This window comes from Schistocerca cancellata, chromosome 8, assembly GCF_023864275.1.
Source record: "Schistocerca cancellata isolate TAMUIC-IGC-003103 chromosome 8, iqSchCanc2.1, whole genome shotgun sequence".
In the NCBI taxonomy this organism is placed as follows: Eukaryota; Metazoa; Arthropoda; class Insecta; order Orthoptera; family Acrididae; genus Schistocerca; species Schistocerca cancellata.
This window is the reverse complement of record NC_064633.1, coordinates 48,698,445-48,710,537: the sequence shown is the minus strand read 5'-3', so window position 1 is coordinate 48,710,537 and position 12,093 is coordinate 48,698,445. Positions and strand designations below refer to the sequence as shown.

The following is a 12,093-nucleotide window of genomic DNA, read 5'->3' as shown; positions in this document are numbered from 1 at the left end:
TCGTGAAGCATATGGGAGAAATGTAGAGGTTGTGGAGAAAGTAGTATATGGTGTCTTTGCCCTCGGTGCAAATCATGAAGATAACATCAATGATTCAAAATTGGACAAGGATTTGGGTTACTGGGAGGCTGTAACGTTCCCTCTTGATGGGCTGTAAAAAGGCTGGCATAAGATCGTGTCATGTAAGTGATTGTGATCACTGATTTGTCTTCCACACAAAGGAGGATAAGTAGCTGTGTGTAGAGATAAAATTGGTAGAAGGTTTAAGGAAACAGATAAAGGATTTGGAGTCGGAATGATGTTCGGAGAGGTAGTGTTCGATAGCAGCAAGGCTGTGGACATGAGGGATGTTGGTATACAGGCAGGTGGTATCGACAGCAATGAATAGGAGCTCACATGGTGGTAGGATGGATGGTCGTTAGTTGGTGAAGAGTAGTCCCTCTGTCCGTCCGTGTCTCCCCCTCTGTCCGTCCCCGTCCGTGTCTCCCCCTCTGTCCGTCCCCGTCCGTGTCTCCCCCTCTGTCCGTCCCCGTCCGTGTCTCCCCCTCTGTCCGTCCCCGTCCGTGTCTCCCCCTCTGTCCGTCCCCGTCCGTGTCTCCCCCTCTGTCCGTCCCCGTCCGTGTCTCCCCCTCTGTCCGTCCCCGTCCGTGTCTCCCCCTCTGTCCGTCCCCGTCCGTGTCTCCCCCTCTGTCCGTCCCCGTCCGCGTCTCCCCCTCTGTCCGTCCCCGTCCGCGTCTCCCCCTCTGTCCGTCCCCGTCCGCGTCTCCCCCTCTGTCCGTCCCCGTCCGCGTCTCCCCCTCTGTCCGTCCCCGTCCGCGTCTCCCCCTCTGTCCGTCCCCGTCCGCGTCTCCCCCTCTGTCCGTCCCCGTCCGCGTCTCCCCCTCTGTCCGTCCCCGTCCGCGTCTCCCCCTCTGTCCGTCCCCGTCCGCGTCTCCCCCTCTGTCCGTCCCCGTCCGCGTCTCCCCCTCTGTCCGTCCCCGTCCGCGTCTCCCCCTCTGTCCGTCCCCGTCCGCGTCTCCCCCTCTGTCCGTCCCCGTCCGCGTCTCCCCCTCTGTCCGTCCCCGTCCGCGTCTCCCCCTCTGTCCGTCCCCGTCCGCGTCTCCCCCTCTGTCCGTCCCCGTCCGCGTCTCCCCCTCTGTCCGTCCCCGTCCGCGTCTCCCCCTCTGTCCGTCCCCGTCCGCGTCTCCCCCTCTGTCCGTCCCCGTCCGCGTCTCCCCCTCTGTCCGTCCCCGTCCGCGTCTCCCCCTCTGTCCGTCCCCGTCCGCGTCTCCCCCTCTGTCCGTCCCCGTCCGCGTCTCCCCCTCTGTCCGTCCCCGTCCGCGTCTCCCCCTCTGTCCGTCCCCGTCCGCGTCTCCCCCTCTGTCCGTCCCCGTCCGCGTCTCCCCCTCTGTCCGTCCCCGTCCGCGTCTCCCCCTCTGTCCGTCCCCGTCCGCGTCTCCCCCTCTGTCCGTCCCCGTCCGCGTCTCCCCCTCTGTCCGTCCCCGTCCGCGTCTCCCCCTCTGTCCGTCCCCGTCCGCGTCTCCCCCTCTGTCCGTCCCCGTCCGCGTCTCCCCCTCTGTCCGTCCCCGTCCGCGTCTCCCCCTCTGTCCGTCCCCGTCCGCGTCTCCCCCTCTGTCCGTCCCCGTCCGCGTCTCCCCCTCTGTCCGTCCCCGTCCGCGTCTCCCCCTCTGTCCGTCCCCGTCCGCGTCTCCCCCTCTGTCCGTCCCCGTCCGCGTCTCCCCCTCTGTCCGTCCCCGTCCGCGTCTCCCCCTCTGTCCGTCCCCGTCCGCGTCTCCCCCTCTGTCCGTCCCCGTCCGCGTCTCCCCCTCTGTCCGTCCCCGTCCGCGTCTCCCCCTCTGTCCGTCCCCGTCCGCGTCTCCCCCTCTGTCCGTCCCCGTCCGCGTCTCCCCCTCTGTCCGTCCCCGTCCGCGTCTCCCCCTCTGTCCGTCCCCGTCCGCGTCTCCCCCTCTGTCCGTCCCCGTCCGCGTCTCCCCCTCTGTCCGTCCCCGTCCGCGTCTCCCCCTCTGTCCGTCCCCGTCCGCGTCTCCCCCTCTGTCCGTCCCCGTCCGCGTCTCCCCCTCTGTCCGTCCCCGTCCGCGTCTCCCCCTCTGTCCGTCGCCGTCCGCGTCTCCCCCTCTGTCCGTCGCCGTCCGCGTCTCCCCCTCTGTCCGTCGCCGTCCGCGTCTCCCCCTCTGTCCGTCGCCGTCCGCGTCTCCCCCTCTGTCCGTCGCCGTCCGCGTCTCCCCCTCTGTCCGTCGCCGTCCGCGTCTCCCCCTCTGTCCGTCGCCGTCCGCGTCTCCCCCCTCTGTCCGTCCCCGTCCGCGTCTCCCCCTCTGTCCGTCCCCGTCCGCGTCTCCCCCTCTGTCCGTCCCCGTCCGCGTCTCCCCCTCTGTCCGTCCCCGTCCGCGTCTCCCCCTCTGTCCGTCCCCGTCCGCGTCTCCCCCTCTGTCCGTCGCCGTCCGCGTCTCCCCCTCCCACCGTCCGTCCCCGCCCGCGCCTCCAGCCCCCGTCCGTCCGTCTCCCAGGCCCTCTGATCCGTCTCCCCCTCCCCCATATTGTTGTTTTAAATTACTTACATAAATTCTTTTTATATCTGAAATATTAATTGTAACATCTCTCCATTATTCTGGAAGTAGTTATCTGTAGCTTAGCCTTACTCGATTTAAAACAGAAATTAATCAATAAGACATATGCTGACACTTCACGGCATAATTAATTTCTTAATGATGGGGTGTGGGGAGGGAGTCGGGTATAAATTTTAGGGGGATATCAAGATTTGATGATAGTAGAGAATTTAGGTGGATGTATGTTGTGGAAGTTCTGCAGAGATGAAGAGGCTCCCTAAAGTCAGGCTGGTATGAAGAGCTGTATCAACAAAATTTTCGGGCGTAAGAGCACTACAACAGCAACAGTTTTCCATAATAAAGAAAATCATGATTTATAGATTTGCATTGTCTGTCATGTGTGAAATTCATTTGGCTTAGTAATTAAACAGCAGTTCCATTTTCTCTTCAGTGTCTTACGAACATAATAAGTTGGTTTAAGGATTAAAGGGACCAAACTGCAGAGGTTATCGGTCCCGAACATAATAATTGATAATGGAGCAGATGAATATATAATTAAAAAAAAAAATGCTAATGATGAATGTGGCACTCTTTTCTTTTTAGTCTCTCAATTGTCATAAGTGTTTTTGTAACAGAAGAAATTTTATTTTACAGATGCTATCGTGAGAACACAGTAACTGGTGTGAATACAGCAGCAGTGCGCAGTCTGCAAGTACAGGAAGTCAATCGATAGTGCACCATACTCACTTTTCTGTTCCTTTGCATCCCTAAAAGGGACTACAACTATGTGTAGCTGTACTGTAAATAATGTTAATGAGCTTTAATGATGGTCAGTATTCCCTGAGAAACTGCTGCATACCATTTCTAGATAGCATATTTTTAAACATCTATTTTCATATCATCGGAACTGTAGGCATTTGCACCTGCATAACTTTGATTGTAGCCAAAGTTGTGTGCCAGAAGTTATGGAAGATTAATACATAGTTGTTGTCAGTGGCAGATATGGAGCCTGTCCATGTTACTGAAGCACCTGCAGGTTTCAAATGAGTACTGCAATCTTGTGATTGGTGTGTTTATTCAAGCATCCTCTCAGAAACCAATTTTTGTTATGATGTTGACCGTAACATCACTTTGTAATGGCCTTAGACAGATTTATACTGGTATCATGTGCTATGCATAATTTGATACTGTATATTGAAAGTGAATATGAAAGTATTTGTGTGTTCAGATAATTTTCATTTCGTGTATCTGTTGTTGTATGGTATATAAAAGTAACATGTCTTGGTACTCTGAGTCAGAATGGGTTACTTCCTAATCAACTTTTACAGAGCAGTTATTTAGTATCTCTCTTTTGTTTAAGGAGTTTGTGTGAAGTTGCAACTGTAATACACTTCTTTGTAACTTGTAGCAGATGGAAAAACTGTGCAGTGTTGTGCACTCACATGATTTACATATTCATTACGGTTGTTGGAAGAATTGTCCATCACTGGGCAAATATAATATGGATCAAAGGTAGTGTGGCAATTTTAGTGGCCCAGAAAGTACTTCAAAGCTATTTTTAAAAAGAAACTATTTAAAAAAAAGCTTGTCTCTTGATTAACCCTTAAGGCATCTACCTACCTTATTGCAACTTAACAGGGTATTGTTATGCTCTTTAACCTAAAATATATTTTAAGAAGACATGTGCCTGGAGAGCTTCTTATTGTGATAAAATAGGTTATTTTGAATATCCATATACACAGTTTTGTTCCTTTTAAATCTTGTTTGAATATTAGAACATTAGGATAAATGTTAGCATTTGTACCTGAGTGGTGTTTACACCTGCCACATGTCAGGTGATATAAATTTTTCTTGTTTTTATTGTAAAGGACCATTCAGTCCTTTGTGCTGTTCCAAGCAAGGAAAATTTGAATGTTTTAGTGACTTAGTCCTAATTTTTATTATAAATTCTCATTCACTGATAGTATCAGGCTTTTAAATGTTGATTATAAAGCTTGATTTTGTGTTGTTGAACTTTTTAGTTATTCTGAATAGTAAAGAAATATGCAGTAAGTGGCAATCATACTGCTTTTGTTATCTAAGTAGTGAAGAACATTAGTTTAGCATTAGTACAATGTCAGATGCTCTGGGTATTTTTACAAGTGTTTTAATACTTTTCTACTTAATGTTTAGCTGTAAAAAAAAATTTGATTTTATATTTGTAATGTATGTAATGAAACATGTGAATTTAATCTGTGATAAGACAATGAGCACTACACAATAAGCTTTCAAAATGTTGCATGTAATTAAGTATTAATAGGAACCTCAACCTGAGGGTATTGTCCTTGCCATTGGACATTTGCTTGAAAATGAACCAATCTGTTTTGTATTGTGTAACTGTCTTCCAGTTTTAAATATTGAAAACAATTTGTTGTGTTTTACTTGGAGAATGTATTATGATGTGTTTACAACAAGTGTCCTGACAATATAAATTCCAAAACTGACCATAGCCATAGCTAAAGATATGAGATCTCCTCAGCACACAACTGGAATTAGTATTAAGATGATCTCAAAAGAAAATTACACACACAGTTTAAGATTTAAGAGACTATTAAAAGTAGTTGCTGTTAATTTTTAAAGTGTACCCTGATTATGTATCATGCTGACAGTTTCTTAAGGGCTATATTGAGAAGTGTAATTTCTGGAAGACAACTGCAACAGATACCATTCAATCATGAATGTTCCAATTGTATGTATAGCACTGATTTATTGGAATGGACAAGGAATTTTGAAGAATGTGGGCAGCAGAAATGGGACTGAAATGAAGTGTATCCCATAGCAATAACTGGCTGTGGCAGCTGAGGATGCTGTAGTCGTTTTCTTTTCTTCCCTGTAGAATTCCCTCTGATCAACTTCAAATATCAGATGTTGTGCAATTGTGTACTTTCTATACACCTTAAGAAAGTTTTGGCCTCTAGGTATTAATTGTTTTTATAGGTTTTGATGGAATTTAATTCAAATTTGATCCTGGCTTGTGTATGATTCTACAAATTTGTGAAGTTATTGTGGGCTTTTTCTCCACTTCTTGTGTCATTTATTAAGTGTTCTTTCTTTGTTGTTTAGCTTTCTTCAAAAGGAGATGTCCACCCCTCTTTTCCTATTGTGTGTGTATGAAGTGTTTCTTTCTCTTTTGGGAAAGCAGAGAAACAGCTTCAGAAAGTGGGGTTATGTTTAGGGGCAAAGAGTGGACCGGGGGGGGGGGGGGGGATGTTTGTGCTTTCAGTCAATGAATAGAGTGCTGTTTCATGCAAGATGATACAATAATCTTAGGTGTTATAAGCATTTAATGTAACTTCAACATGCACATATTAATGTAGTTTCAGCATGTTTATATTCATACCAGTAATAGATGTCTCAGCTGCAATTTATTACCAGTACGTGAGCAAGCTTGATTGACATTGCTTCTAAATCAGTTATCATTAACAGTAATACAAGTTATATAACTCGAGTGCCTTCATCTATTTTTCTGACAGTTGCTTTTTTAAGTTTGAAAAACTTTTGGAAAGTAAGTCATTGTTAATTTATAATATGGATAGTAGATAATTAAGTGGTTGTGAAGCATTGTGCAATTTAATGTATCAGCTTCATGCAAGTTCCTGTGAAAGGCTGATTTATTTCAGACAGGAAGAAATGTTTCTTTAAGAACTCTGGTCTGTGATTCTTGATATGTATTTCACTGAATGCAGTAATCAGTGAGTTCTCAAACTAGAAAATGTGTTCTGTATTTGGAATTCCGAGCCACATATAAGTTTTCTATTTCACTTGCTATAGAGGTACACAACTTTAATCCTGGTGTGTGTGTGTGGTTTTTTCCTAGCTCCATCCCATCACTTGTTAACAAACCACCTTACATGGAACACTCCTACTCATTATCAAGACAGTTAATAAATTTATTTTTTGGAATGATATACAGAATTCTCATTGAGTGCTTCCCACATTTATTTCACAATTGATGATTGGAGGATTGTCAGTGTGCATTGTCCAGTCTTTTTGATCCATCATGGAACAGAAACCACTGTCTGCAGCTTCTTTATTGTCCATGGTAATCTTTACTTTGTATGTAGCCTAGTATGGCTAGTGACTTGGTTTTCTGAATAAGTATAGGTTTGGTATTAGTTTTATATAGCTGCCCTTCTGAGTCTTTTTTTATCCTTGTTACTGAATCTAATAATGCCTACTTATGACATTTGCCCCTCAGCCAACCCAAGTAAAATGTTTGTCTATTCTGCATGAATATTTTTACCAACACTACCAGTCTTTGTATGCCACCATCAGGGGGCATAGTTTTAAATCTTTGAAGGACTCTTTCATCTATCAGGGGAATGTGGGGCTCAAACCAGACTCTTTTTAAGTTTCATGGTTGATGTTCTAGAAATTGTGAGCCACATAAGCTTTCCTTGTGGCCCAGATAACAGTTTTTCTACTGACACCTCTTTTTACAAGTGTTAACTTTGTAGAGCATTAGCCGAGACGCTGAGATTCTTGCTAGTGTGGCAGAAACTGTGCTGCACAGAACAACTAGGAATAAAAACCTAAGGGGAATTTCTGCACTACCGACTGAGTTGTAACAAAGAGCAGTTGGCATACTGAAGAACTGTCCTGAAAAGTTATGTCTGGGTTTGAGTCATATGTGACACATTGTTTTAATCTGCCAAGATGGTTAACAGTTTGAGGCCCAATCATTTGCACCTGTAATAAATTTCTGTTTTCATACCCAAGAAAATTTAAGTTCATGTGCCTTTTATTGCAATAAAGAACTACATGTTGAAGTCAACAATAAAATGTGTATACTTACTTCTTTACTAGAAACACTAGTTAATTCAGTAGGTGAACCAGAATTAAAATTAAATAGTAACAATTTCTAGATAGTCATTAACCTGAAAACACAGTATTTAGCTGAAGTGTTATTGAAAAGAGGAACAAAATGAAAGTATGATTACCCTTGACTATTTTCATCTGTCCTGATTTTCTCTCTTAGGTTACAATAAAGATCAGTGTTCTTCTCAGATCATTTTAAGAAGTCTCACTTCTTTCATACCATTTCCGCTCTTTTATAGATTGAGGAGTGTCTGATATAGAAAAGATATGGTGTTTGTTTTTTCTGTGTGAGAGTTTGTTGCCATGTAGTAAGTAGACATTTCTGCCTTTTAAAAGGTATCTTTTATTTCACCAGCTTAGTTGGATATTTATTTTTATGATGATTAATTTCAACCAACATTTGATTATCTTCAGACCCATGTTTATGCATAAGCAACCTGTTGTATCTGTATGGAACTATGTAGTTCCGTAGGGAATCGTCAGCTTGCTTTCATAGTTACATAGGTCTGAAGATGTCACATATTGGTTGGAATTAGTCATTAAAAACAAATATCCAATTGAGATGGTGAATGTGTCAGCTGTAGTTAGTGATCTGTAAGCTAGGTGATCATGAAAGGAAATATGATGACCAAGTGTTTCTTATGCCTAAGAGTACAACAAGATCACTGCATCCCCCCTCCACCCCCCCACCCTCTCTCTCTCTCTCTCTCTCTCTCTCTCTCTCTCTCTCTCTCTCTCTCTCTCTCTCTCTCTCTCTCTCTCTCTCTCTCTCGATAAAATATTTTGTTAACAACTGCTCAAAATTAGAAATAAATATAACTTCCAGTATGATTCTGTTAATAGTCAAACATACTCTAAAGGTGAGAGAGATAGGCTGTCTGGGTGTGGGCTGGATTCTTTTTTGAAGATGGGGTTTCTGGACTGTAGCAGATGCGAATCCTGGTGTCAATACAACAACTCTTTATTAGTTCTTTACTAATTCATACAGTTTGACATTCTTCTGATTGTGTTCCATTCTCTGGTGCGGTCCGGAGCGCCATCGTAATGTTCTGGCATTGTAGCTGCAGACATTGACATATAGTAGGTGGTGTGCACGTGCTGCTCGGGTGACAGAGCACTGTGCTGGCTTCTCTGGTATGTATGGTGAGCTGAGATGGGAGGATGCAGCCATGCTGTGTTCAAGGGCAGCCACCATCTCTCCTCTAATGCAGAAGGACCCGTCGTTCCAGTGGTACGGTGATGGCGTTGCCCTGAGGACAATGAGGACCAGGGGCAGGTGAATGGCGTGGTGTTGGCTCCCTGGGGTGGGCAGAGGTTTCTCCTTCACATTCTGGTGGGAGCAGAGTTCACAGCAGGGATACCTAGCAGGCAGCGGGTGTGGCCCTGCCAAGCCCAAATGTGAGTATACCTGGGCCAGTCTTTAAATATTGGTTCCTGGCACTGAATTTGTGTAAAGGCTGTGTTTGTGGACCACTGCAAATTGTCTGGAACAGGGCAGTGACTGGAATCTGGCATAATCATTGATAATGTGGGAATCAGTTAATGTGGAGTGGTTTCTTGAAGGCTGGTCCCAGGGCATTAACACAGGGGATGGTATCACAGAAGTCTTGCTGCTACTGAGGGGTGCTGATCAAACAGGAGCAATGGCTGGCTGCAGCTGATTTCCATGGCTTGTGGCCTGATTTCAGCACTTACGGTCCGACGACACAAGAGCTGATTGTGCGGTTCAGTGACCAGCATCTGCTGTCTGGCTGCGGCCTCATTGCAGTTCTGGGCTCTGCCTTCTGCTCAAAGTTCTCATGTAGTTTTGGGCTGATACAATCTCCTCTCCTCTGTGAAAAAAATTTTCCCTTAGATTTTACTGAAATAAAACAACTACATAATTTACACTTTGTGTTTGTTCCTCCACTCGTGGTATCACATGGTACATTATTTGTCTGCCTTCACTGGTAACTACCTACACTTTCAACCAACCACTGTGTCCATGTGTTCTCATTTGCACATGGTTACATTAGTTCAGTTTCAGTTCTGTTAGCAGCTATGTCATTCCTCTCGTGTGGGACAAAGGTATCAGGGAGGCATTGTAACCTTCTTATTTTCTGCATGCTAATTTTGAATTTCCTACATTCTCCCTGTTAGTTACGTTACATTCAACTATAACTCAAGATACACAAACAGTATGATCCACTATATGGCATTAACATAAAAAAAGAAACACGCACTTCATGACTTGTACGCTTCTCTTTCCGTTAAGCTGTACTGTTACTTTATCACTGTTACCTTGCAAACAAACTTTGGTGGAGCACAGGTGACCTATACAAACAGAATGATTTATGCACTGTGCTAGTGTTTAGTGATACTGGCCTGTGTGAACTCTGTGGTTTGCACATTGTGCTGTTGCTCCACATTCTTATACCTTAGCAACTCTGAAAGTTTATTTACAACAGTAAGAGATTCATGGTAATGTTGCTTTAGTCGCGGCCTCAAGATGTCATGACTTGGGAAGCTATCCAAACTTACTTCCCCACATACATCAATAAACATATGTAATACTCCACGATACTTGTAATGACAAAGTCTCATTTTTACAGTAAATCTCCAGCACTTCACAATAAACCCTAATAGCTCCATAACAGATACTTCTCTTTCTGAGAGCAAATAAGTAATCCAGTGGCATTGCCTCAAGATCTATCCAATATCACTGCCCAGCTACAGACAGTATAACAGGTGCACCTTTGCTGTAACCAGACTTCACATTTTCTCAGCCACAAGTGCTATATTTGCCCCACATGTGCTGGTGTCAGATCTTTCGCTTGGTTGGCTATGACTGCTGGTTTTACCAATATCATGAACATTGCTTCTCAAGGAATCAGGAGTGGTTTAATTGATGTCATCGCAGCCAATGACTTGTCAGCATTTGTGTGGTATATCAGTGCTTTGGTTGTTTTGAGACAATGCCACATGATGCAAAGGCAGTGAAACCTAACCAAACAAACTGTTTGGACTCTTTAATCTAGTTCTAATCCATCAGCACTGTACCACAGCTTAAACCTATGTTAATGAGCTAAGTAGTACCCGCTACTTGTTTTCCTTGGGTGTCACATTATCCAGATTGCATCTCCTAATATTCCTGACTTAGCCACGATCTTGAATCCTACATTACGCCTATCTCTGATTACTAGTGTACATGGTACTCCTATCGTCCTTTCTCATCCAAAAACATTTACTCTGTACAATTCTTTAGTTACAACAAAAATCCTTATGTCTCTTGTGGCTTAACCTTAAGAAATCACCAAAGTGTATGGGGTACTCAAGGTTTTCCACATCTCAGCCAGGCACACTCTTAGCACTGGCTGGCATAATGCCTATTTTTATGGCAAACCCACCATCACACTGTGGGATGTGATTCAGTGCATGAGGTGGAGTGCCCAGATAAATTGCGTTGAGTGCATGTTATTGGAGGTAATGGTCCGACCCTCAGTCCCTTTCTAAACACCACAGTGGTATCTAACTCGGACATTAAGCAAAATAGTAGGAAAAGGTCAAACAAAAGGATGCAGGAAATCCCACGAGTGAAAGTAAAATTTTTTGTGCTACTTCTTACATATTTTGTTGCCCCATATTCTTGAGATCTCTGTCTCCCGTCTATCAACTTCCCTTTCCCGTTTGCAAAGCTGCTGCTATGGAACCATGACGCTGACTACTGTCTTCAGAGTTTTCCATCTTGATGCCATCTTCAACAGCCCGTCTGACGCCAGTGTAAAGGTGAGAGAGGGAGACTGTCTGGTAGTGGGCTGGGTTCTCTGTCAAAAATGAGGGATGTGGACAGCAGCAGATATGGGTCCTGGTGAAGATACAACAACTCTTTATTAGCTTTTTACCAAATCATACAATTCAGACATTCTTCTAATTGTGCTCCACTCTGTGGTGCGGTCTGGAGTTCCCTCGTAATATTCTGGCATTGTAGCTGCGGATGTTGACACATGGCAGGCAATGTGCACACGCTGCTCGGGAGACAGATTGCTGTGCTGGCATCTCTTGTATGAGAGGCGAGCTGAGACGGCAGGATGCAGCCATGCTGCAGTCATGGATGGCCACCGTGTCTTCTCTAATGCAGAAGGCCACATCGTTCCATTTTCATGGTGGTGGCATTGTCTGGAGTTGAAGTCTGGACCAATCATGAGAAGCAGGGGTAGGTGAATGGCACGGTATTTCCTGCCTAGGCTGAGCAGACAGGCAGATGTCCATCCTTTGTGGTCTGGTGAGGGCAGAGCTCACAGCAGGGATTCCCTGCAGCATACAGCAGTTGCCGGGTGTGATCCTGCTGTGCCAGAATGTGACATACTTGGCTGGACCAGCGTTTAAATGCTGGTTTCTACCACTGAATTCGTGTAAGGGCTGTGTTCTTGGGCCACTGCAAACCATCTGGAATGGGGCAGTGATTGGGTCTGGCATAATCATTGACTATATAGAAGTCAGTCGAGCTGGAATGGCTTCTTGGAGGGTGACCCCAGGGCATTGACAATTGGGATGTTGTTACAGAAGACTTGCTGCTGCTGAGGGGTGCTGATCAAGCAGGAGTGACAGCCAGCTGTGGCCAATGTCTGTGGCTTGTGGCCTGATTTCGGCACTTGTTGTCCAGTGACACAGGAGCCAATTGCGCAGTTCACTGACCAGCATCTTCTGTCTGGCT

At 45.4% G+C, this 12,093-nt stretch overlaps 1 protein-coding gene across 3 annotated transcripts in view; it reads left to right on the top strand.

Moving 5' to 3' along the window:
• Positions 1-7,364, top strand: part of LOC126094815 (OTU domain-containing protein 7B-like) — a 96,612-nt gene extending 89,248 nt beyond the window's left edge. For all 3 annotated transcript variants that reach the window (XM_049909390.1, XM_049909388.1, XM_049909387.1), the window contains one exon: positions 3,198-7,364. In XM_049909390.1, coding sequence (XP_049765347.1) covers positions 3,198-3,209 — 12 coding nt within the window. In that variant the 3' untranslated portion in view covers positions 3,210-7,364. The remainder of the gene's footprint in view (positions 1-3,197) is intronic.
• The last annotated feature ends 4,729 nt before the right edge of the window (positions 7,365-12,093 follow it).